This window comes from Amphiura filiformis, chromosome 19, assembly GCF_039555335.1.
Source record: "Amphiura filiformis chromosome 19, Afil_fr2py, whole genome shotgun sequence".
In the NCBI taxonomy this organism is placed as follows: Eukaryota; Metazoa; Echinodermata; class Ophiuroidea; order Amphilepidida; family Amphiuridae; genus Amphiura; species Amphiura filiformis.
In genome coordinates, this window is record NC_092646.1 from 41220109 (window position 1) to 41247572 (window position 27464).

Consider the following 27464-nt stretch of genomic DNA (forward strand, 5'->3'; position numbering starts at 1 on the left):
CGGGACAGCGACCCAAGTGCAAACGGTGGCAGCTACCGAGGCGAGCTACGGCTCGACTTCAGTGGTAGCCACTATGCACGCGCCCCATAGCTGCCGTGAGTGGTCCGCCACACACAGCGACCTTGGCGAGGCTCAAGAGGTTAGGGTAGGTAGTTTGAACAGCCTGGCTGATCAACAACCCACTTATGTCCTCGAGAGCCAGCAGAGCGTGGGTGATCCATTACAGTTAATGGGTCGATTACCCTCTTATGATCGATCACTATCTATTCAGCGGAGCATGGCTCCATTGATTGATACTGCCTATTCAGGTAGCGAGGTGACTGATCGAGGGTATACACGCTCAGCTACCCGTGATACTAGGCAAGCTCCTTCTAGCCAAGGGACAGCCAGTATAGCGGGGTACCCATACACACGGCTTGATCCTCTAGCGGGGAACGCTGTGAGGCATGGGTACAGTGGTACGCAGGCGGGAGCCCTACCGGGCACCTACGCTACAACCACGCAGGTACCGCGGTACTGCGTCCTGGTTGCCACAGTCTCTGTGGCAACAGGGGGGGGGGGGAGGCGGTACTGGTACTGCCGTTCCAGGGGGTTTCCCTGGTGGCGGATCCTTTCAGGGTCAGCTAGCGACAGGGTATGCCCGTGGTATCCGCCGCAGGGTGGTTTCTTCCACGGTCTAGCACCGTGGCAAGTGCCGCCTAGCGATGGGCAAGCAGTACCACCAGCTGTTACCCAGGCTGGGCGGCGAGTGGCTAACCCTGATACAGCTCAGGGTAGGCCGCACGCTGCTATGGCTAGGCGACAGCAGCGAGGCGTCACGGATCCCGGGTGCTATGGCTAGCATCTCGGGGTCTGGCGGGAGTACTCCCTCTTCTGCTGGTGTTCAGTTGGCTAGCCACACGGTGGCGACACCTCCTGTCCACCTTCAGATGCCCGTCGTCAGATCTCTTCCTCATCAGAGAGTGAGTCAGAGTCTGAAGGCGAGGGAAAGGAGTCGGAAGATGAAACCAGTAGCGACTCACAGTCTGATGAGGCTGTGCAGATAGCTTCAGGTATCCTTCCCCCGCTTCCCCGTGAGGAACTCGCTAGCAATGGTCTGCCTGCGGACACCGCTGAGGTGATGAGCCGTGTGGCCCAAGGTTTGGGCCTGGCTTTCTCTCAGGAGGAGTCCGTTCAGGAGGACCAGGGCATCTTTTCAGTAGGATGCCCAGCTAGCGCGTCCACACAAGGGTCGCCCGCACTTGCATTCCCGGCGGACCTCAAGGGTAGGTTTCGTGGGGCTGTCAGGCTCGCTGGAGCTTGACGCCGCGTGCTTGCACGCTTCCACTGCGTGTTTCGCAGGAGGACTACTGAAACCTACCTCAGGGTCCCTGACATGGATCCAGACGCGTTGCCAGCGCCTGCCGCTAGCGGCCAAAGGCGCCGGGTCGCTTCTCCCCAGTGGGAGGAGGAGCTAAAGCTCATCGATAAGCGAGCACGCCGCTTATCAGAGTCTCTAGCGTCGCTACCACGCTTGCCGAGCACCTCGGTAGGAAGGTAGCGAACGACCACGGGCAACGTCCGAACTCTTCCATGAGGTTAATCTGTTAGCGGTGCTAACAGCTAACCTCAACGAGAGTTCTATGGGCCTAGCCCATAGGATGTCATCTCGCCGCCGGGAGAATGCCTGTCTGTCCCTCCAGTCAACTTATGGCTCCGACTTTGCTGAAGCAATGAAGAAGTCAGACTCGGTGGGACAGGGGCTACTCTTTGGACAGGCCTTTTGCGCTACGGTTGAGGACCGGGCAAAGAAGGCCACCAATGAGAGCACTCTGAAGAAGTCAGAGGCTGCCCTGACCAAGGGGAAGGGCAGTAAGGCGAAGAAGAAGCACAAGAAGAAGAAGTCTTCTAAGCGTTCTTCAGCGCCAGCTCCGGCTTCAGCAGGACGCGCACCACAGACTACACCCGAGCCCGAGGCTACTCCAGCACCTCCCAAAAAAACTGGGAAGCGCAAGAGTAGTGCTGGACCGGATGGCAAGCCCCCTAAGAAGAGCCGTTCTTCTAAGGGTGGCAAACCAGATCGGTCCTGAGGGCACGGCGGTCGACAGTCCATGCCGGCAGGCCTTGGACTTCCCACAGGATTCCCCTGTGGGCGGCCGCTGTGCATTTACGCCCAGAGATGGCATGCCATCTCACCGGGCGCCTGGGTATTGTCAGTGGTCAGTGGGGGTTACAGGCTGGAATTTACCAGCCACCCCTCGTGCGCCTGCACGATTCAGAGGTCCACGGTAGTGCCGCCAGACGGCCCCCAGCGTCGGGCACTACTGTCAGAGGTCACTCAGCTTCTCACGAAGCAAGCGATTGTCCCGGTCTACCCCCTTTCACCAAGGGTTTTGGAGCACTTTTTTCTGGCTCCAAAGAAGACCGGCGATTGAGGTTCATTCTGAACCTCAAGCCGTTGAACGAGTTCATCAGGCCCAAGAGGTTCAGAATGGAGACTCTCGCTCGGTGCTAGCCTGCCCCATCAAGGGTATGTGGGCGGCATCGCTAGATCTCTCTGACCCATAGCTCTATGTTCCGAGCGCACCTTAAGATCAGAGGGTTCTACGCTTCAAGGTACAGGGTCCAACTTACCGGTTTCGATGCCGGCCATTCGGCTTGTCCCCCTCCCCAGAGTGTTTACACTCCTGGTCAGGGCGGTGGCAGCGTACCTGAAGCGCAGGGGAGTCAACATGTGTTGCTACCTGGACGATTGGTTCATTTACGGCCGCCCCCCACTGGAGATACAGTGTCTCGTGGAGTTAGTAGTCCGTGCGGTGCGGTGACCTGGGATTTCTGATCAACGCCAAGAAATCCAATTTGGTCCCGACGCAGACACCACTATTCTTAGGGGCCCAGATCAACCTCAAGGAGGGGATCGCGGCGCCCTCACCGAGAGGGTGACGAACATGGCGAGGTGTGCCCGACTCTTGGCCGAGTCAGAGGGGCACCCGCTGTGGCATGGATGAAGGTTTTGGGCCTTATGGCCAGTATGGTAGACCTCGTGCCGTACTGCCGCTTTCACATGAGGCCTATACAACTACACCTTCTAGCCTTTTACAGGCCCAGTCGTCAACCAATATCCCTCGCGGTGCCGATGTCGGAGATCGCGCGAGAGAACTCTGGTGGTGGACCCATCAGCCCAATTTGACTCAAGGTGTCAGGTTTCCTGCACCAGCGGTGCGTCACGGAGTGACGACCGACGCGTCAAAGCTGGGCTGGGGGGCCACATCCACGGGGACTCAGTCTCGGGCCTATGGTCGGCCACGGAGACGGAGTTCCATATCAACCTTCTCGAACTTTGGGCAGTGGAGAGAACTCTCCAGCATTTCGAGAAGGTGATCGTGGATCTCATATCGTTGTCCAAACAGAACAACACAACCGTGGTGGCCTACCTCAACAGACAAGGGGCACCAGGTCACCACGGTTGTGCCTGCACGCACTACGCCTGATAGGGTGGTGCAAGGCCAGGCAGATTACGCGAGAGCGATGCACATAGCGGGAGTCACCAACATCCTCGCGGACGATCTGTCACGAGGAAAGGTGTCGGGACCTACAGAATGGTCCCTTGCTCCGCAGGTCGCCCAGACGATCTTCGAGGTGATGTACCACTCCTCGATAGATTTGTTCGCATCTCATCGAAATCATCAGCTGCCGGTGTACTGCTCGAGGGTCGCAGACCCACAGGCATTCGCCGTGGACGCTCTGTCCGTATACTGGGGAGGAATGACTGCTTACGCTTTCCCCGATCTCACTGCTCGCAAGGGTGGTGACCAAGATCGGGAGGGAGGATTGCAACGCATTCTGATAGCACCGTTCTGGCGAAACACCTGTGGTTTCGACCGATGGTGGATCTACTAGCGGCACAGCCGCGAGTACTCCCGAGTTACCAAATCTACTCCGGATGCCCGGAGGAGAGGTACCAAGTCTACCACTAGAGCACCTGCAGTTAGCTGCATGGCCCTTATCAGGGAACGTCGCGGCGGAGGGAGGCTTTTCATCAGAAGCTGCTTCTCTCATCGCCGGGGTAGACGAGAGTCTACCCTCCGTGCGTATAGTCAGCGTTTGGCTCCCTACTACGCATGGTGCGATGAGAGAATACATCTCCCACTAGAGCCCCTGTGCCTCTAGTGGCAGATTTTCTGACAGAAAAGTTCAGGTCAGGACTTCAGCAGGCAAACGATAGCCAACTACAAGTCAGCCATTCTCTCGATTCATCGGGATTTGAAGACGGATCGACTATCAATTCAGATGGGTCCCTAAGTCTTCTTCTCGACGGTATGTTCAACGGCGCCCGCCGAAAGGAAGGTGGTCCCTCCATGGGACCTCAACACAGTCTTGGAGTATATTAAGGGTCCCCTTTTGAGCCCCTGTCAAAAGCGACCCTTAAATACGCCACTCTTAAGGCGGCCTTTCTTCTGGCGTTGGCTTCGGACGGCGCTGCTCAGAGTTGCACGAAGTCTCGAAGTCAGCCTCCGTATTTACTAACAACGGAGCGACGCTGTTTCTTCGCCTGGATTTCCTTGCAAAAAATGAGCGAAGTACATTCCGACACTCGCCCCTCTTCCTACCCAGTATTGGGCAGGGTTCGACAATAGCCGAAGACAGGTTGTGGTGCCCGGTGAGGGCGCTACAGCACTACCTTGGCCGAACACAAACCTTAAGAGGGGCTCATGACCGCTTATTTATCACCCACGCAGAACCGCACGGTCCAGCCGCTAAGCAGACTCTGGCACGGTGGCTGGTCCAGGTGTTGGTGGACTCGGGGCGGCAAAAGACGCCGCCCCAAGGCCCACTCAACCAGATCTATCTCATCATCATGGGCCTACCATAGGGGGTCCCCATTGAAGAGATTTGTCAGGCTGTGTCCTGGAAGAACCCGTCGTCTTTTCCACGGTTTACTACAAAAACGTAAACCAACGACCAGGCGATAAGTTCACCAGGGCTGTTCTTGGGAGATAACATGGTGGTTGGGTATCAGGTGTTTTATGGACAATCAGAATTCCAACATGGTAAGAACCAGTGTTTCTATTCTTAACCACTGCACTTTCAGTTCAGGGTTTTTTGTCTGTTCACGTAGTCTTTCTGTTTCCCGGCCGTGAGGGGGGGAAATAGTTTGACCTCGCGATTACCATGCTACCCACTCCCGATCCTTATCAGATGCTGGCCAATCTTGTACCTCCATCCGTCGGTTACTTGCTAGATCGATCTTTCAGATGTTGATGCAAGAAGTATCTTAATCAACATCGGAAGCGGTAAGATCGACGGTGTACTGAGTCTAGTCCCAAACAAAAATGTTTGGTAGACTCATAACCGTGCGATCTTACCTTTCCGATGTTGATTATCTCGACCCCGCCGCCTCTACAAGTTTGGCCGAGTAGGGGCTGCCCAAGTCGGATAAGGGATGATTATCGTGTGTGACGTCACCGAATGGGTGAGTCCACTCGGGGATCGGGGTTTTGTTATTTATTCATTTATGTGGACAAAATGACTATTGGTTTTTCCGCATCTCGGGATCGATGCAAGAAGTATCTTAATCAACATCGGAAAGGTAAGATCGCACCGTTATGAGTCTACCAAACATTTTTGTTTGGGACTAAATTGCGGAACAAATTTGTGCGTATACTGAGTAGTTCTCATTCTTTATCGAACTCGCCATTACAAGTGATGCGACGCGACAGCTAGTAGGCCTTCGCGTGGACAAAGTTAATTTTGACTCTTTGATTTAAAAATAGCGTCACATTTTTATTTTAATACATTTTTGAATAGTTTTTTCACCAAATACTGTAAAAGTCAATATTTTCGCGAGAAGATATTTTCGCGATTTTGAAGATTTTGTCAATTGCACGAGAATTAAATTTCCCGGTTTTGATATTGACAATAGAAACCTAATGCAAAAGTTTATTTTCAGCGAGTTTTTATTTTCGCGATTTTATGTCCACTCGCGAAATTCGCGAAAATAAAAACCTCGCGAAATTTCTACTTTTACAGTACTCTAATGAAAATGGTCTTTACGAATATGTGAAAACAATTTGCAGCAGACATTTTAATTTTGAGATATGAACCTTTTAAATTGGGTAAAGTTGTTTTTGGCCCACACTGTATTTCTGAAGACCTTAAAAATTAAGAGTTAAAAGTTGTACAAATTATCAATTGAGTCAAAGAAATATCTTAGGCATAGAGTAGCACATTTGATGTATGGGTTGTATTTATATCTTCTTAGACTGCAGCATTGTTTTGCACAATATAATATGATAATCATTGGAACAGCACATTAGTTCAAAGGGTCATTAGTCCAAAAAGGGTTTGTTTAACCCTAACCCGCCAGGGGCTTTTCGGCGACGGGAAGGGAAAGAAGGAAGGAATAAAGAGAGAAATAAAGAAAGAAGTGGTTTGCGCTGGGTGGGATTCGAACCCGAGACCCCTCCCATGCCAAGCACTGGGACGGCAACACTTGGCCACGGGTCTTGGGATTTGTTGGCCAGCGAAACCGTGCCTATATATCACTTAGGGCGATTGCGTCATCACCACGTGGGATACACGCACGAACAGCGCATATATCAAGACGTATTTTGTAGTATACGGGCGTGTTAGGGTTAAGTTACGGTTTAGGGCATTTTAGGTTAGAGTTAGGGTTAGCATTAGGGATAGGGTTAGGTTAGGGTAACTGTTAGGATTAGAGTTATGGTTAGGTTTTGGGTTAGAGTTATGATTATGGTTAGGACTTAGGATCCAGGTTATGGTTAGGGTTTATAACTAAGTTACTGGGATTTTGGAATAATGACTCTTCAGACAATCAACCTGTAAGTCTTCAGATGAGATGACTTACTTTTAGAAGAGTAAGTGCCCGGTGTGTTAATTATACCAAATACAGTTCTAATTTGTGGGGTTTTTTTATTACAAATTTCATATAAGAAAAATTTGGGTGCTTTTGATTTCCCAACTAAACTTGTTTGCTGGGTTGGTACAATTTGTGACCCTACTTTGCATACCCGACTTTTCATACCCCACCTGACCCGACTTATTCTTAAAGTTTTGTTAGATATTCGCAGTTTATTCCTTTGGTAATCAAATATTAAGCAAATACCATACACATTTCCTTAATATTATTGATAAAGAACAGCGTTTTTAAGCATTTTCTCATCTCAAATTTCAAAGCCTCGTTCAGCCATATTTAGATACAAAATTGTGATTAGTATTGATGAGTTTTGAGCCCTGTGCAATTCTAATCGCCTGGACTAAGGGATTGTTCAGAAATACTTGGGGGCTAAATGGAGGGGTCAAAAAAGTTTTAGTCTCTAAAACAAGGGGAGTCAAAAAAAGTTTTATGTCTTCAAAAAGGAGTCAAAAAAGTTTTTGCTCCTGATAGGAGGCAGGGGTCAAAAAAGTTTTAACAAGAAAATACCAAGAGAACAAGAACATAAAACATTTTTGCGCGCTACTCACACACATTTTCCAATAGGCCTATAAAGTCTTTTTGGAAGCTCGAAGACTTTACATTTATTCAGTCTCTATAAGAAAAGAGTATATATGTATATATTCCACTGATAATACCGGGTCAAAATGATGCAACCGACATTTTTTTCGTCTTAGCCCCGACATTTATATTTTTCCACTGACCAAGAAAAATTACGCCCCTGATGATAAACAAGTCTTCAGACTAAAAATCTTGAGTATGTGCCCAGATGTTTCTCTCAATTTCCCTTTCTTGTGTTACTTTTATTTAATTATTGGTTCTAAGAATGAAACATGAAAAAATTCGAATGCATACAATGAAATTAAACTTCATACAAGTCACCCTATAAAACGTGCATGTTTCAGTGTAGGAAATAGGCCTAAAGGCCTATAAATTAAAAAAATGTATAACCATTAAAACTTAGTGTATACTTGTTATAATGTAAATTGGGATTGAGTTCCTTACTGCACAAATCATAAGTTGTTTTTTAAATTCTTGGAAAGGGTTGATCAAAAAGGTTTTGTATGTCCAAAGATGGGGGATCAAAAAAGTTTCAGGTTCTCTGGAAAACTGTGCACGTACGTAAAGCCCGTGCGTTGATACTCAAACTGTTGAGGTAAGCACGTATATGGAAGGAAGGAAGGAAGGGGGGGGGGTCAAAACTTTTTGACTCCAATTTCCAAGTGCCCCCCCCCCCAATGTTCTGAACACTCCCTAAACCTGGTTATAAAGTTTGCTCAAGCCAATCAATAAGTGTTTGCTTATATCACAATGCATTGACCAATTACCAGGAGAAAAAAGTCAATAACTATGCCTTGATATGCTAAATTGATTGAACTTGCTTGGAGCAACTGAGCGGTACATGTACATTGAAGTCAATACTTAATTAATCTCAAATGTTGGTAGCAGTGAAAGGGCTGAATAACATGCAATGACAATATTGACGTTTATAATGTCACCAGACAGATTTATACTTCCTCATGAAAAGGTAACTTATGAACGACTGGTTTGGAGACTATGGCTGCGCACGAGGAAGGGCGATGATTATAAATAATAATTTCTTAATCATAATTTTTCACCAATTACACTGATTTAGCCTTTTCAATTCGGTAGACTTCATTTACACTTTATTTAGTATTCATTGAAATATCTAAAATGATTTATCATAAAAATAAAAAGTTGGGTCAAGTGGGGTATGAAAAGTCGGGTATGAGAAGTAGGGTCACAAATTGTACCAACCCTTGTTTGCTTGCTTGCTTGCTTGCTTGCTTGCTTGCTTAGTTTGTTTTTCTTCATGTCTGTTAGCACACCCAGGCTATTATTGATGAATATTATTAGTTATCCCCTGTTTGTTCATGCAATACAAACAATATCACTGGTTTAGGTTGTATCAGCAGCCAAGTGTGTTATGACTTAAAAACCCATTGAAGCAAGTCTTCAACAATAACTAAATCTCCCAGTCAACATGCAATCACTTGCTATATGCAAATGTTTACTCAAAATATGACAGTCCATGACTGGTAGATTTAATGCCATCTTTTGAAATGTTATTCTATATTTATTACTCGTTTTAGTTCATTCTTTGAATTGCAATTGTTTTGGGGGCATGCCCATTGACAACTATCTCCGAGGGGCCTGACCAACTCAGATTGTGTATTTTTAACTGTATCATGCAATTAAAATAGCTGTGTTTTTTGTAATGGGAGGCACCCTTGTTTGCAAATTACTTATTTGGACTATGGTAGCTTGCCAGTCCCAATTTAACTCTAAGATCATTTGAAATATAAATGTCCAGATCAGAAATTGCATGTTTTGTAGTCGTTAATTATAAAATAGTTGTATGATTGAATTTATAAGGGAATTAATTTAGGTACAACTATTAATAATGGGCTATTCCAGTTTAAATCCTCACACCACCGTAATCTCCCACACAGATGGTGTAAAATTCTCCCTGTGTGGGAGATTAAGGTCATGTCTCCCATAGGGTGTATGAATTTTAACTGGAATTCACAAATTAAGAAGACAGAAAATAAATGAGTCATGGCAAGATATAAAATGAACAGTATTGTATTATGCTGGTTTATTCCGCCTCAATCTTATCAAATGCACCACAATATACATAATATCAAATTTACAACAAGATATAAAATGAACAGTATTGTATTATGCTGGTTTATCCAGCCTCAATCTTATCAAATGCACCACAATATACACAATATCAAATATACAACAAGATATAAAATGAACAGTATTGTATTATGCTGGTTTATCCAACCTCAATCTTATCAAATGCACCACAATATACACAATATCAAATTTACAACAAGATATAAAATGAACAGTATTGTAATATGCTGGTTTATCCAGCCTCAATCTTATCAAATGCACCACAATATACACAATATCAAATTTACAACAAGATATAAAATGAACAGTATTGTATTATGCTGGTTTATCCAGCCTCAATCTTATCAAATGCACCACAATATACACAATATCAAATTTACAACAAGATATAAAATGAACAGTCTTGTATTATGCTGGTTTATCCAACCTCAATCTTATCAAATGCACAACATTATACACAATATCACATTTACAACAATACACACAATAGCAAATTTACAACAAGATATAAAATGAACAGTATTGTATTATGTTGATTTATTCATCCTCAATCTTATCAAAAATATGTATACACAATATCAAATTTACAACTTATACCAGGTTAACATTTCATATAGGTCTTTCCAATAGGCTTTGTAACTGAAATTATTCAGTAGAAATACATGTACAGACTTCTCAAGTTTAAAAAGTTATCATTAAAGTAAGTCAATTCTTCTTATAAAAGTCACAAATTATAGAAAAGCTTAAAATCGTTGTGGGTTTGTTTATATTTAAACAACTGATTATTTATAAAAAGTTCCCACGCTCAAAGGAGGTACAAAAATCGGAGTATCGGACTCTATCACCGATCTCTTAATTACATTTATATTTTTAATAAATAGATTACATTATTGTGACAAATTAACTGTGTACAGATAAATTGACTATAAAGAAGATAACATTTACGTTTATCGATGATTCACATCTTATCTGACGGAAGCTTAAACTTTGTATACATGACAGAACAACACGTGATCATGCTATAAAATACTCACTAGATTACTACGCATTCACTTATTATATGTGAAAAGTCATCACCCAAGATATTTCCAAGCCTTTGTGTGATCAGAAAAATATATAAAATTCTACATTTGAAAAACAGTCGCATACATTGACGAATGATATGAAAATAAACTACAGAATATTGTGATGTTTATAACACCATAATAAATAAGGTGGTCATGCAGCCCCCTTATATGGTGATCGAACTCTTGTTTGTTATTTACTAAGCAGAAAAATACATCAACTTCCATTCATCAATATTTGTACAAGAGTGACTAGAAAACAAAAGTTTATTCAAAATTGAAGAAGATTCATACTAAAAGTATACCAAAATGTACTTCGTGGAAAGATAGTTTTTGGTGGGAAAAATGTCAAAATTGCTCCAATCGTTGAAGTAAATCAAGAATAGTTTGATAGATACATGACTATAGTAACAATTTCATTTGAATTAACACAACTGCCAACAGCTGTACAGTACACAATCCGATCGTGATCGTATTTCAAATACAACGCAAACGCAAACCTACATACTTAAAATACTAGCCAATAACGAGTACGCATAGTGAGTTGGATTCACTTCCGAATAATGAACACACGTGGCTAACTCCACAGAAATGGTACATTTTCATAAATTTTAAAAGTTCATTCAATACTTCCAAGTTATTGTTTCCTGGAAAGTAGACTAACAAAGCTTTCAGAAACCACTTTTGTTTTTTGCCTTTCACAATTTAATATATATTTTATGACAATTTGAAGTAGTGGGAACTGGAACAGGTTTGTGTATCCCTAATTTTGCAGGAAATTGCTGATCTTATGAGTATTGCTGATGCACAAAAGATATGTATTAGTGGTTTAATATTAGCTTTGATATCTCTACTGCAATTCCAGAACAAAATTTAAACCCATCAGTAACATTATAAATGTATACTACGGCCTTCAAATGTGGGTATTGAAATGTCCCGTCTGTCACAGAAAAACATCAAAAAGTTGTTTATTTTCCATATTTTAATATATTTTTTGTTCAAAACTTAATTACTCATATCAAGTAGGCCTCATATAAAAAACAAAGTAAAATTGTTCACTGACATTTAGTATAGAAGATATTCCATCTCAAAATGTGTCCGTCTGTCACATTTTAGCATTCTTACCATGTACAATCAAATGGGGGGAAATTTTCAAGTCAGAAATTTTTGTTTTTTTACTTCAGATTCCTATTCTGCACTAAATTTTGGCAAATAAAAAATGATTTAATGCTCATTTTGACAATTAAAATTCCATCTGCCAGTCAAACCATTGTAAACACTAAAATTTGATCATTTTTATGGGTACTGGCTGTTTGAGGTTGACTCCCTTCGCATGAGAGGCCTCAAATGATGTTTAAGGTAATATGTGACCCGGCAGCACAAATGAGCCGTAAATTCCTAAATTGTATTCAGAGTTACGTGTAAAATGTGTACGAAGGTCATATTCATCGGTAACTTGCTGGCCCGACATCCGTCTCATTTCGATAGTCAAAAACTAATCAATAATCCTATTGTTGAAGTGGATAATAAGCTTCTACCTTAGATGGCTATAGAACTTTTAATAGCTCTGGTCTTTGTTTGCTTATATTGCTAAATCCTGTTCAAGTGGTGGGTTACCATGCATTGTATTTTGTACAGGTATGCATAACCAACAATTAACAATGAGAGAACTTTCTTAAACCTCGTTGACTTGGGGATGATTTGAAATGACCGCCAATTATGACTGTTTGATATTTATTGCCAACAATGTGGAAAAAGAGACACATGTAAAAAACGTAAAAAGCTATAATTTTGTTGAAGGAGCAAAGTTTAACAAACCATAACCCCGCTTCTGGATATCGTTTGAAGTCAAATGATATACCATTTTAAGTTTATGATGTTTATTTTTAAACACGAAATAAAACAAAATTGACCAGGGGAGGAATTTACGGCTCATTCGCCGTGGGACGGTCACATATTTTATCATGATTAGATGTTGTTTGTAATTTCTGTATGAAAATAAATCCCACAAAGTATATTTGAGCAACTCACCATTGCTCTAAAGATCACTGTAAAAAATGTTCAAAAATAGTCCCGTCTGTCACGACTTTGGCGAGCCCAGATATAAAAATCTCAGCTTTGTATTTTTTGAGTATGATGTTTACTGAGAGTTTATGTACCAATGTTTAATTTTGACAGCATTTTTCAATAAATCTCACTTGAGAACAGATAGAGTTTTGCAAGAATGTACTTTTTTTTTTAAATGGGTGCATTTTCCGTCCGTCTGTCACGCTGTATTTCAATTTGCAATCATACAGCCATTGAATCACTTGGTTTCATCTTGTGTGTTTTAAATTAAATTATGACATGTTCTCTTTGACTTGGAGTATAACAATTTGGGATATGTCTTGTAGATTTTTTTGTTGAGGCATTTGAAAAAAAAAAAGAGCCTATCTAAATGTCCCGTCTGTCACGCTGGAGTTAGCCACAGGCGTTCATCACACTGTGTACTCAGACTATCAGACTTGTTGGCAACTATGATCATTCAAATGAAATGAAATGAAAAAGACACACTCAACTGGTAGAATAACATCAAATAGCATGGTTCTTATTCGCTAGTATACTTAACTGGTGTACTTTTCAGCAAGCACTGTCCTTTTTTTTTTTAGATGAGAAGTGACTGCTTTTGGCTACTGTTGCTAGGTGGGGAGAGGAGAGGGTCAGTACCATGAACACATTGAACAGAGATAAAGAACAATATCAAATTCCTTACATTGTTATATAAGTTTCTGCAACAGGGGTCAAGAAAATCGCCAGATGAAAAGAAAAACAACTGGCAACCCAGTGCTTGAAAACCAGTTGCCAATAGCAGTCACTTGGTTTTAAAATCAATTTACAAATGTAATGCAATTATGAATCACAACTCTGTTTCTGCCATGGGAACATCATCTTCTTGTTGAGTTCTCTTCTTATTATCTAACTTTGGTATCCACTGGCTAATGGCATATAGAAATTGATTATTTGGCCTCCTATTATCTAAAGAATTTGATATCCACTGGCCAATGGCATACAAAAATGGATTCATGGCTGAATTGATGGGTAAAGCAAATGCTATGACCCATGCATATGTTGTTGGGGACAATTTGGTGTACTCTGTTTGGACCACAATTCCCATGATTATTATCGGCATCCAGCACATGACATCTGTGAGAACTATGATTCCCATTTTGAATGCTGTTCTCACTTCTCTTTTCCACCGAGAGACACTCATTGTCAAATGAGCCACTTTGCGTGTGTAAATAATAATGCAAAATATAGAGATATAACAAATTGCTACACTGATGCAACAAAAGAAGTTGACTCCAAGAAATAAAGTGATGGAGTAGTATGATGCTAGACTGGTTCCAGTTACATTTAATGTGGGAAATGATATGTTACCTACTCTATCACTGTCTGTTAAAGGGATGTTGACAGGTTCCTCTCAATATTAAAATTAATAGGCCTTGCTAATGGTAACCCAATACAAACTTGCGAGAACTCGGAGTCTTCATCACCTAATCCAAGTGGTACAGTACTCAGTACAATGGCAATTGCCCAAATTGTAATTGTTGCAATTACTCTGGACATTCGAGTATATAGTAAGTTTTGTCGAGTGATATTCTGAAATGTCCAGAACCTATCAAAACTGATCAACGTCAAGAAAAATAGAGATGCTTCACTTGATAAAACAGATAACATGGCAGCAAATTTACATAATAAGCTTGTCCTCCACTTTTCAGCATGTAATGGAAAGTATGTACCATAATGATTGTCAACTGTGCCAAGAATGAGCAAATAGAATCCCATGAGTAGGTCTGCAGTAGCCAAGTTAACAATCAGTAGTTTCTGTTTCACTTCATCTCGTTTTGTTTTTTCTTTTCTTAGCTGTGTACAGCCCCAAAATAGAACTACTGTGTTTGCTACAATTATGCCTAAACCTAGTAGCCACACAGTTATTCTAATAACTTCCTTATATAACAGTGGTTCACATGATAAGTATGGAGACAGATCTTTGTTGGCAGCACAATGGGGACTGTTATTTTGATGTATGATACACTTGCAAACTGCTTCAGAATCAACTGATATTGTGGTGTTATTTCCTAGTTCAATAAAGGAATCATATGTTAACTTTCCAAGAGGATTAGAACTGAGGTCAACAAATTGTAGGTATGAGTTGCCTTTGAATGCATCATTCTCTATTTGTACAAGTTTGTTTGCTGCGCAATCCAGCCAGATTAAACTTCTTAAACTCTGAAATGTGAAAGCCTTAAGATAGGTTAGTTCATTTCCATACAATGTAAGAGCCTCCAGTTTGAATAATCCCTGGAACATATCCCTATTTAGCCGAGTCAGCTTATTGTAATGAAGGAACAAATTCAACAAGTTTCCTTGAGAGTTGAAAACACCAGGTTGCAAAATTGCTAGATTATTATTGTTTATCTCCAACCTTTCCAATCCACTTAATGATAAAAACAGTTCAGAGTCAAGATTTGAAATAGAATTGTAACTGAACTCAAGAAAACGTAAATGTGACTGGTCATAAAATGTATTGGGTTTAATTATTGTGAGATTGTTGTTATGAAGTGCTAAGATAGACAATTCATGCAAACCTTGGAATAGGTTAACATCAAGCTCTGTCAAGTGATTCTCATACAGCCATAACTCTCTCAAATTACCAAGACTATCAAATACCCCAGGTTTTAATTCTCTTAGTTGATTTGTATGCAGTGATAAGATAGACAATTTATGCAAACCTTGGAATAGGTCGACATCAAGCTCTGTCAAGTGATTCTCATACAGCCATAACTCTCTCAAATTGCCAAGACTATCAAATGTGCCAGGTTTTAATTCTCTTAGTTGATTTGCACGCAGTGATAAGATAGACAATTTATGCAAACCTTGGAATAGGTTGACATCAAGCTCTGTCAAGTGATTCTTGTTCAGATATAATACTGTCAAATTGCCAAGACTATCAAATATGCCTGATTTTAATTCTGCTAATTGATTTTTATACAGTACTAAGATTGACAATTTATGCAAGTTTTGGAATAGGTTGACATCAAGCTCTGTCAAGTGATTATCATACAGCCAATACTTTGTCAAATTACCAAGACTATCAAATATGCCAGGTTTTAACTCTCTTAGTTGATTTGTATGCAGTACTAAGATAGACAATTTATGCAAACCCTGGAATAGGTTGACATCAAGCTCTGTCAAGTGATTCTCATACAGGTGTAACTCTGTCAAATTGCCAAAACTATCAAATATGCCAGGTTTTATTTCTCTTAGTTTATTTGTATGCAGTGATAAGATAGACAATTCATGCAAACCTTGGAATAGGTTGACATCAAGCTCTGTCAAGTGATTCTCATACAGCCATAATTCTCTCAAATTGCCGAGACTATCAAATATGCCAGGTTTTAATTCGCTTAGTTTATTTGTATGCAGTGATAAGATAGACAATTTATGCAAACCTTGGAATAGGTTGACATCAAGCTCTGTCAAGTGATTCTCATACAGCTGTAACTCTGTCAAATTGCCAAGACTATCAAATATGCCAGGTTTTAATTCTCTTAGTTTATTTGTATGCAGTGATAAGATAGACAATTTATGCAAACCTTGGAATAGGTTGACATCAAGCTCTGTCAAGTGATTCTCATACAGCTGTAACTCTGTCAAATTGCCAAGACTATCAAATATGCCAGGTTTTAATTCTCTTAGTTGATTTGCATGCAGTGTTAAGATAGACAATTTATGCAAACCTTGGAATAGGTTAACATCAAGCTCTGTCAAGTAATTCTCATACAGCCGTAACTCTGTCAAATTGCCAAGACCATCAAATATACCTGATAACAAAACATCTACATAATTAGAATGTAAGAATAAGCTTCTCAATTTGCGTAGTCTCTTAAATAAGCCAAGCTCTATCTCTACTATATGGTTGTTGTGTAACCACAATGATTCCAAGTCCAAAAGATCATCAAAGCCAGATTTCAACACTTCCAGTTGATTTCCATGCAAGTCGAGATTTGAAAGCATGTTTACATTTTTGAACAAAACAATGCTTAGCTTACTTAACAAGTTATCATTCAAATACAACTCTGTCAAATTGCCTAGCCCAACAAAGGCATCATCTTGCAAGGTAGCTAGATAATTATTTTGCAATGACAAGATGAACAGGTTTCCTAGTTGCTGAAATGTGTGAGGGAACAGCTCTGATAAGTCATTGTCATCAAGCAATAATTCATGCAAGTTTTGTAGGCTTTCAAATATCCCTGTTGGTAAAATAGCTAGATTGTTTCTTTTCAAGTTTAAGAAGGAAAGTTGATGTAATGTTTGGAATGGGTGTCCCTGTAATGTTGACAGCAGATTTGCATTAAGATTCAAAACTTGTAAGTTCTGTAGATCATTGAATATTGAAAGATTCTGTGTGCTGGATGCTACTGATGTTATTCTGTTATGTTGTAAATTTAAAACTTGCAAACTAAAGAGATTGTTAAACACCCCAGGAGTGAGTGCGGACAATATGTTTCTCTGTAAATAGAGTTGTTGAAGAGACTGGAGTCCTGAAAACATGCTGCCTGGTAAGCTTTCAAGTATATTATCAGAAAGGTCAAGCACTTCCAATGACTCAAGTCCATGAAATGCTCCATCAATTGTTTCTATATTGTTGTGTGAGAGAATTAGGTATTGGATTGGGGGTAGGTTTTTAAATGCTCCATGAGAAATGTGAACTACATTTCTGTGTGAGACATTTAACGCACACGGAATAGATGGGTCATAGATTTGCTCATAAATCAGAAGGGTACTTATGTTTACAAGTGGGCAATGGATTTCAACACTTCTGTGGTGAATATGACTTTGACATTGAGGTGGAATTGCAGCCATTTCTGCAATGTATACATATACAGGTGTAGGACCTAATGTGTTCAAGTTATACTCCTTATATGTAGTGTTAAGTGCATCATTGTTGGCCAGAAGTTGATCAAATGATGTATTAAGTGGACTCACATTGAATACACTATCAAAAGTTTCTACCATATTACAGTTCTTAAGACTACTTATATTACACCAAGAGTATTCATCATCTAGTTCCCTTGTTTGGTTCTTATTCACGCTTTCATCTTTGTTGTGGTTTAACAATATGTTTACTACTATTGATGCTTTAATGTTTATCACCAAGTTCTTACTAGCGAATTTGATGCCACAAAGTCCTGGTTGTCCTGTGAAGCCTATAATATGATCACCCCTGCATTCCTCATACTCATCTGTCATGATGTAGAGGTACTCATATAACGTCCATTGAGATGATTGCAGGATGTCCAGATGTATACCTCTCTCTGATGGGGTAGAGACTGATATGTTGCATGGGTCTGACACATTGGTTGTAATGAGTATGGATGAATCTTGGGTCAGGTCGATGTGTGTCAGATTGGTGCAGAGGACAGTTGAATTTTTCCATTCATTTCTGGAACATAAAAGAATGGAATGTCTTACAGTATTGGCAAATGTTATCCCTTCAGGTATAAATGGGTTTACAGAACTTGTACTTACTAGGTTGGATCTTTTTGATCAACCTGCACATTTTACCCAAATTGGCCTATTACCTATTCTAGCTCCAGTGACACCTCATTAATTTCCATGGACCTTTGGATGCTTTGAAATAGGTATTGGCATTTTAATACTAGTATAACAGGGCTCTAGTGCTAGTTTTCATGCCCCTCCAGTGAACATAGGCCTAATTCTGCCCAGGTAAATTATGCATGAGGTGTTGCTGGGACTGGAACGGATAATAGTTGCTTATGCTATATGGCTTATAACTATCCCACCAGCATGTTAAGTTGCCTGGATATTTAGATTTGGTGAAGGGGGATAAAGCAATATGCTAGGTGTCCTTGTGTTCCTTCTGTGCATGTGTAGGTGCGTCCCTCCGTTTGTGTGCCCAATAACGTGATATATCTCGACCTACATATGAGACGTCCTATGTCAGACACTTTCGGGCAAGATCGTAAACGGAGAAATAGCCAAATATCTGCCTGGGGGTGAATTTTCACAATTTGGGTTTGTTGCGAATTTGTGAAGTTATTAATGTGAAATTTCCATTAGCCTGCAACAATCTATGGCAATTTGACCTCAGATGAGCCCAAACTGACCTTTATATTTTTAGTCTCGCTTCAGTGGTTTCTTTCCACCAAAGGTCATGAAGCTGTGACAATCTATGGCAATTTGACCCGGATGGCACCAAATAACCCCAAACTGACCTTTGACATTTTTTGTATCACTTACCTAGCTAATCAATATTTCAAGAATTATTGTTTCAAAAAGGCCTATAGTTAATGCAGCCTCTACATACATACCATACCTCTTATTAAAGCCCCCTTCTAATAGACCCCCACCAGTTTGGAACATGAGATCCCCAATTTGACGATATCCATGTGTGCGTCCATTGTTATCGACCATGCTAACAGTATAATTTGTAGAAATACCTTAGCAATATTTTCAATGGTAATTAATGCCGCCCGCCCCTTTTTTTGGAAAATGCAACACCTGGGGCATTAATTAGAGAGAATACAGTAAATGCAATAAGTTTTTCTTTTTCACCATTATATCTGGAATGGCATTGTCCCTTAATAGGCCCGTAAAATGGCGGCACTCCCTAGCTTACTGAAAAAAAGTATGCGAGTTCATGCAGAGGGTGCTGGACGTGATAACGTGAAAATTTGAACGGTTGAATGCAGGGCGGGCGGGCAGGCCTATGAAATTTTATTTTTTATTTTATTTAAATTTATTTTTATTTTATTTGACAATAAACAAAAGTAAAAAAAGAAATAGGTCTAGACCTATAAATAAAAGCAGGCCTAGTTATAAAATATAAGTAAAATCAAATTATGAAACCGTAGGCCTAGGTCTAGACCTATATGCCTAAATTTCGTTAAACAAAAATAATGAATGGGCCTATAAAGACGGAATAAATGATAGGGCCCTAAGCCTTCTTTTTATAATGATAACTATTTCTTTCGTTTTAATATTCTAATGGCCACAATTGGTTCTTAATCTTTTATTGGGCTTAAATATAGACGGAATAAATAGTATTTGTCATTAAATGTTAATAACATTCTATTCATTCCGTTGGAAAACACAAATAATAATGATCGAAAGGCTTACTCTTAATTTACACGGAATAAATTGCATTTGTATAAATAAATAGCCTAAATGATCATTATACTAGGCCACTAGGCCTTACCCTCTATTGTCTAATTTATGCCCTAATGATAATAAATGCTATTTATTCCGTTGAAACAAACACAAATATGAAGATCACATTAAATAGGTTACCGGCATATGATGCTTGTGGACTCATGGACTTCAATAAAATATCCGGGTAATTTGCAATACACTCATGCATCGGGGCGGTCCACTGCATCAACACGAAGGGGTATTACATGTATGGTACAAACACACAGCTTGTTGTTGAGTACAAGAACATTCAGCAACTCTACCATGCATGCATGTCTAATAAATAATATACGTGTTACGGTGAAAATGTGTACAGCTCAAGCAATGAGTGCACGTACACACATGCTGTTGAGTGCAGAGCTGCCATGGCTGTGTAGTACAACTTCAAGCATACCCGAGCCAACGTTCAAGAGTGCTATGCTGTGAATTGAGCTCTACATGTAGTACAGTACGGTCTATGTCGTGTATGTTGTGTACGTGTTTGCACAGGCATGACAAGCTGCAGTGCGAGTACACACATGCTGTTGAGTGCAGAGCTGTTCAAGCATGTCGAGTCTACGTTCGCTACACAAAAGTTTGTGATTTTCTCGTCTGTATAAACAAGCCCCCCTGGAACAAATAGGTCCGTCTAAAACAAATAGATCCGTAACCACTTCTTTCTTAACCTTCGATCTTCCCCCAAAAACTATCCTAGCCCCTCTTTTGCTGGTCATAAAATCCCCAAAGAAATCCCTTTTCTCACCCCTCCGGGCGGTGTTAATTTAAGCTTGTTTGCTATTTTTATTTTGGTCGGACGCTATATATTAGTCCCTTAATAGGCCCGTCCTATGGAGCTTCAACACGTTAAAATCACCAATACGGGCTTATTAAGGGACTAATATAAGTGTGTTGGATATCGTCAAGCTTTATATTAGTCCCTTAATAGGCCCGTCCTATGGAGCTTCAACACGTTAAAATCACCAATACGGGCTTATTAAGGGACTAATATAAGTGTGTTGGATATCGTCAAGCTTTATATTAGTCCTTAATAGGCCCGTCCTATGGAGCTTCAACACGTTAAAATCACCAATACGGGCTTATTAAGGGACTAATATAAGTGTGTTGGATATCGTCAAGCTTTATATTAGTCCCTTAATAGGCCCGTCCTATGGAGTTTCAACACGTAAAAAGTACCAATACGGGCTTATTAAGGGACTAATATATAGCGTCTGACCATAATAAAAATAATACAATAGCAAACAAGTTTATATTAATACCGTGTCCCGGAGGGACGAAAAAGGGATTTCTTTTGGGGATATATTTTCCAGCAAAAGAGGGGCTAGGATAGTTTTTGGGGGAAGAAGGTTAAGCAAGAAGTGGTTACGGATCTATTTGTTTCAGACGGGCCTATTTGTTCCAGGGGACTTATTTGTTCTGACGGACTTATTTAAATTGGAAGTCGGCAAGCCTACAAGAAATCAAATGTTATTTCATAATTAATTATTACGGTCCTATGGAATAAGGAATAAATGCTATGTTCATAAGATAAAAAAATGTGTAATCGTGCTATTTATTCCGTTTGAAATTGAAAGGTCTGAGCTTAGAAGTAGGCCTAATTATGATAATTATGTCCTTATAAATTCTACGGAATAAATGCTATACTTATAGGACAAATATAATTTTTTATATAATCATACTATTTATGCCGTTTGAATTGGAAAGGGCTAAGTCTGCAAGAATTATATATAGGCCTATATATATTTTGTATAAACAATTATGCTCATTATTATTTCCTGATATATCTACAGAATAAATGCTATTATGTTCATATGGCAAACATGTGTAATCATGCTATTTATTCCGTTTGAATTGGAAAGGGCTAAACCTACAAGTAATTATGAAAATAATTAATTTCTAATAAAGTCTACGGAATAAATGCCATACTTTTGGGACAAACATAATTTCCATGTATTAAATCATGCTATTTATTCCGTCTAAATTGGAAAGGACTAAGCATGAGAATTATTATATATAATTTTTTAAATATTGGTCATTATTTCATGATGATAATATCTACGGAATAAATGCTATAATGTTCATAGGACAATCATGTGTAGGCCTAATCATGCTATTTATTCCGTTTAAATTCGAAAGCGCTAAACCTACAAGTAATTATGAAAATAATTAATTTCTAATAAAGTCTACGGAATAAATGCCATACTTTTAGGACAAACATAATTTCCATGTATTAAATCATGCTATTTATTCCGTCTAAATTGGAAAGGACTAAGCATATGAGAATTATTATATATAATTTTTTTAATATTGGTCATTATTTCATGATGATAATATCTACGGAATAAATGCTATAATGTTCATAGGACAATCATGTGTAGGCCTAATCATGCTATTTATTCCGTTTAAATTGAAAGCGCTAGTTATTGAAAATGGTCATTATTGTTTCATATGTCTACGAAATAAATGCCATGTTCATATATTTATTTATTAAATTATTTATTAACATATTTACTTTATTTATTTAAAATATTAATCAAACAAATTATATTTATTAAATGTAGGCCTATTGATTAAAATATTTATTAAATCGTTTATTTATTTATTAAAATATTTATTTATTTATGAATTTATTAAAATTATTTATATATTTATTTCATTTCTTCTTTATTTATTAGATGTATTTATCAAAATATTTATCAAATCTTTTATTAAATTATTAATTAATTTATTTAGCAATTTATTATTATATTAAATGAATTTAAAAAAATTAAATCATTTATTTAGCTATTTTATTTTATTATTTTTTAATTATTTATTAAATTATTAATTTATTTATTTAGACCAATTATTTATTTAGGCCTATTATTTATTTATTCATTTATTTATTTATTTATTTGTTTATTTATTTGTTTGTTTGTTTGTTTGTTTGTTTGTTTGTTTGTTTAATTATTTATTTAATCATTTATTGAATCATTATTTTATTCACGCTTGCGCTGTGTGCTGTGCAGGGTGCGTCAAATAGCGACCTTTGCTTTGAGTCGCCGTACAATACGCGTATATTTTCAGTAAGTTAGGGGGTCTTTATTTTATACGGGCTTTTTAGAGGACAATGCCTCTGGAATAAAGTACTGTAGAACAAAGCACTGTACAATATAAAAGAAGTAATAAGCCATTTTAAAAGTAGCTCTGTGCATTTATAATTCTCGATTACTACTTACCCACCGTCTGCTGAAACAAGGAGTTGTCCACACCACATTAATTGGAGAAACAGAAGTACAAATAAATAGTGAAATCGGAAGGCAAAGGCTTGCCTGTTTTGAAGAAAATCCACAGCCATATTCACTCTAATCTCAGCTGTAATCTAAGTTGCTGACAGAGCCACTGATACCATTCAACTACCAATCACCACCTCGCATTCACTGTGGAAATTACACTACTTCATTAACTTCTTATACTATCTGCAGACTTCTGATAAATAATGGTACAATATAATGTTTCAGTCCGGTATTTATTGGAATAAAAGTTAGAAGTAGTTCAGGTTCTGTGGAAATTACACCACTTTCAATGTGTACATAATACCAAATTCTTACACTCTATGAAGACTTCTGATAAATACTGGTACAAAGTAATGTTTCAGTCCGGTATTTGTTGGAATAAAAGTAACAAGTAGTCCAGGTTCTGTGGAAATGACACCACCTTTAATGTGGGCACAGCACCAACTTCTTATACTCTATGCAGACTTCTGATAAATACTGGTACAAAGTAATGTCAGTCCGGTATTTATTGGAATAAAAGTAACAAGTAGTTCAAGTTCTGTCGAAATGACACCACCTTTTAACATGGACACATCACCAACTTCTTACAGTCTATGCAGACTTCTGCTAAATACTGGTACCAAGTAATGTTTCAGTCCATTATTATTTTGGAATAAAAGTAACAAGTATAGCATAGTAGAATCTGTTGGAGCATCAATGCTACACATTTCCTTTCAGCTGAAAACTTGTTAACACTCGTAGTATAGTTCTCGTATATAGTTGCAATATATAGAGTGATTGGGAAAAACCCATTCATGTCCGAACCACTGTTTGGTCACAGATCAGTAATCTAATAGATATGTACTTGACAAAACATATCACATAAAAAGTATTGTAATTTTAAATCAAATTCATTTCCTCTACCCAGAAATATCTACATGTATTCACTTGTCACTAATGAGTCATGATGCATGTATTTGACTATTTCAGTTGAAATCAATACATCCCTATTGAAGACAAGACCTTAATTATACACATGGAATGTGAATTCTAAATGTGGTTACCTGAATGGGTGATTCTATTTGAAATCTGCACGCCCTGTGTGGGAGATTTATGTTGTGTCTTCCAAATGGGGTGTATGGATTTCAACTGGAATTGCCCAAATCTATTTGTGAATGTATTTCCTTCTACCTACAGAAATATAAATTCAATGGTTACCAGTTAGGCCTATTATGTGCATTGTACAATTTGGAGTTGAGTCACTGTGGGTTTTCCCCTCAAAATTCTGTGTTATGCCATGTGACATAAGATTTAATTCTTGCTTCCGTATATGAACACACCCACACAGACACCCCCCCTCTCACGCATATTTCTGAAGACCTCAAAAATGAAAAATATGTAAAAATTGTACAAATTATCAGTTGAATCCAAGCAATACCTTTGACATACAGTAGCAATAGGTGTTCCATTTGTTGTATGGGTTTTATATTTTCTTGGACTGCAGCATTGCATGTTTTGCACAATATTTATAGGTTAATGAACGCGTATTACTTATTGGGAGAGAAATAAGACAAAATAATGCATGCGCGCTGATGTTGATGCGTCTAATGCACGAGCCCAGAAGGGGGGAGTGCATTAGATGCATCAACATCAGCGCAAGTGCATTATTTTGTCTAATTTCTCTCCCAATAAGTAATACAAGTTTATTAATCTTTTTCATACACTAGAAGAAAAAAACATGTGATTTGTACTTTTATATAACAAATTATCACTAAAAATGTTGGAAAACAGAACCAAATATAAATGCATCAACCTGCCCGAAAAATGAATCAATCCTACGCACGCGAAACAATGCGCGTAGTACGCAGAGTGCACAATATACACAATCAATGCATGTTTCGTACTTTTCTAACAGCTTTTCTGATTGGCTGCTTTGATATAAGAGTGTATGAAGATATGATACTTATTGGGAACAGCACATTAGTCCAAAGGGTCATTTGGGGCATATTAGGTTAGGATTAAGGTTAGGGATAAGGTTAGGGTTAGCATTAGGGATAGGGTTAGGGTAAGTGTTAGGATTAGAGTTATGGTTAGGATTAGGTAAGGGTTAGGGTTTATAACTAAGTTAGTGGGTTTTTGGAATAATGACCCTTTATACTATCAACCTGTAAGACTCTTCAGATGACTTACTTTTAGAATATGAAAGATACTCTCAACGCTTCTCATTTGAAGCTAATTGAAAAGAATAAGTGCCCAGAAGAGTAAGTGCCCAGGGTTGTAATTAAGCCTATACCAAATAAAGTTCTATTTTGTGGGTTTTTTCAGTGCAAATTGTTGCCAATTTCATTTCAGTAAAATATGGGTGCTTTAAATTTGTTTGTTTGTTTGCTTGCTTGGTTTTCCTTTCTTCATGTCTGTTAGCAAATACAAGGGAATCAGTAATAATGTCAATCCTATATTCATGAATACAAACCTTTTATCCTTTAGTAGATAAGAATTCCGCAATCTCATTGGTCAAACATCACTTTGATAAAAATCCGTATTACCTGCGTACTCCTCATACAGGCACGTATTATTTCCTGTATTACCTGTGTAGTCCTAACACGCGCCCATTTGCATAACATGACTCGCGCGATATCCTAAGCCTCAAGCGTATACTTGTACCTCCTCAACCCGCCTGTCTGGCTTTATATTTTTTCCTTTTCAATTTATTTGTATTCTTGAATGGAATTGTACTGATGAACCTATACTTTAATTTTTGTTAATTTCTGCAGATGTTGGTCCAAAGAACCTGCTCAGAGGCCTTCAATGGAAGAAGTAATCAGAGTTATACAGCCGTTACTACAGGTGTGTGTGTGTATGCAAAATAAAATATAATATTTTAAATTAGAATAGGCCTGTCAGACCAAGATTCTACTTCTTCTTTCTTTTTTTTTAACTGTATGCAATTAAAAACAGTTGTTTTTTTTTTTTTTTTTTGTTGATTTTGACTGAAGTTGCAATAACATTTTCATGATTTTCAAGCTTCTTGTACTTTTTTAAGGTCATTTAGCCTCTTCCAGAAATAAATAATTATTAAAAAAAATCCCAACTGGCCAATCGTGCTTGGGTTGTATGTCAAAAAAAGGACAACCAAAAAGTAACCAAATTATCAAATCCCCCCTCCTCCCTCCATTAATAGACATCCATGAACATCCTGGATCTGGTGCACTTCCCCATCCATTAATTATTATCTAACATGGAAGAATCCAAGGTGTCCCAAACTATTTTGGTTCCAGTCTATTATTCTATGTACAGTACTTAAAGGGAAGCCCCACCAGGGCAGTTCTTCTGGGTGAACCAACCTGCCTGTTTATTAAATTAATCAGTGAAAAGGTTACCTATGAATTAGACAGGTGCTAATTGATATTTTAATGTTACTGCATCAATTAGCAATTATCAAATTCAGAGATAACCTTGTCACTAACTAATTTGATAACCAGGCAGGTTTGGTTCACCCCAGAAGAACTACTCTGGTGGGGCTTCCTCTTTAAAGCCATATTATAACATTTGCTGAGGAAGACGCCCTCACTGAATTTTTAAAATTCATTTTTTTATACGATTAAATTGTACTTTATTAAACCAATATACCCTGCAAAAATCAAGACTCTAGGTGCTGTAGTTTTGTCAAAATCTGTGATTTGAATAAAACGCCGGAATCTGTGCTTTATTATTACGATGGAATTATTAGTCGAACGCATACACGATGTTCATAACACATAGTACGTACACAGTGTGCGGGACGGTGATATACACAACAAAGGGTCGTACCACAACATGACCGAAGGAGTGGTACGTATTGGCGACATGTGCACTGGTAGTAAATTCCAATTATCTTTGCTTTGCTGTATTTGTTCGGCTCAAAAATAAAAGGAGATATATCTGACAGTAAAAGCTAACATTTTATGGCAAAGAAATACTTATCTAATTTGTTTGAAAATGTTATAATATGGCTTTAAGACAGTGTTCAAGCTTTGACTTACGTTTGGTGGCCAGAATGGTGACAACTTAAAGTGAAAGATATCCTACTTAAGGATACGATACATGATTTACCGACAAGTGACTCATTTGTGACCGTACACCACGAATGAGCCGTAAATGTCCTCAATTGTATTCTGAGTTACAGTGTAAAATGGGCATGAAGTTCATATTCATAGGTATTTCACTTTGGTGCTACGTGTATCTCATTAAATGAGGTACACGTAGCACCAAATTGAGGTACCTATGAATACGACCTTCATGCCCATTTTACAC

General features: G+C 39.0%; 1 protein-coding gene across 1 annotated transcript in view; it reads left to right on the forward strand.

The window, feature by feature from the left end:
• LOC140141312 (mitogen-activated protein kinase kinase kinase 7-like) overlaps positions 1-27464 on the forward strand; it is a 122252-nt gene that overhangs the window by 70212 nt on the left and 24576 nt on the right. Inside the window, exon 7 of the mRNA XM_072163144.1 lies at positions 25946-26018. Coding sequence (XP_072019245.1) covers positions 25946-26018 — 73 coding nt within the window. The remainder of the gene's footprint in view (positions 1-25945; positions 26019-27464) is intronic.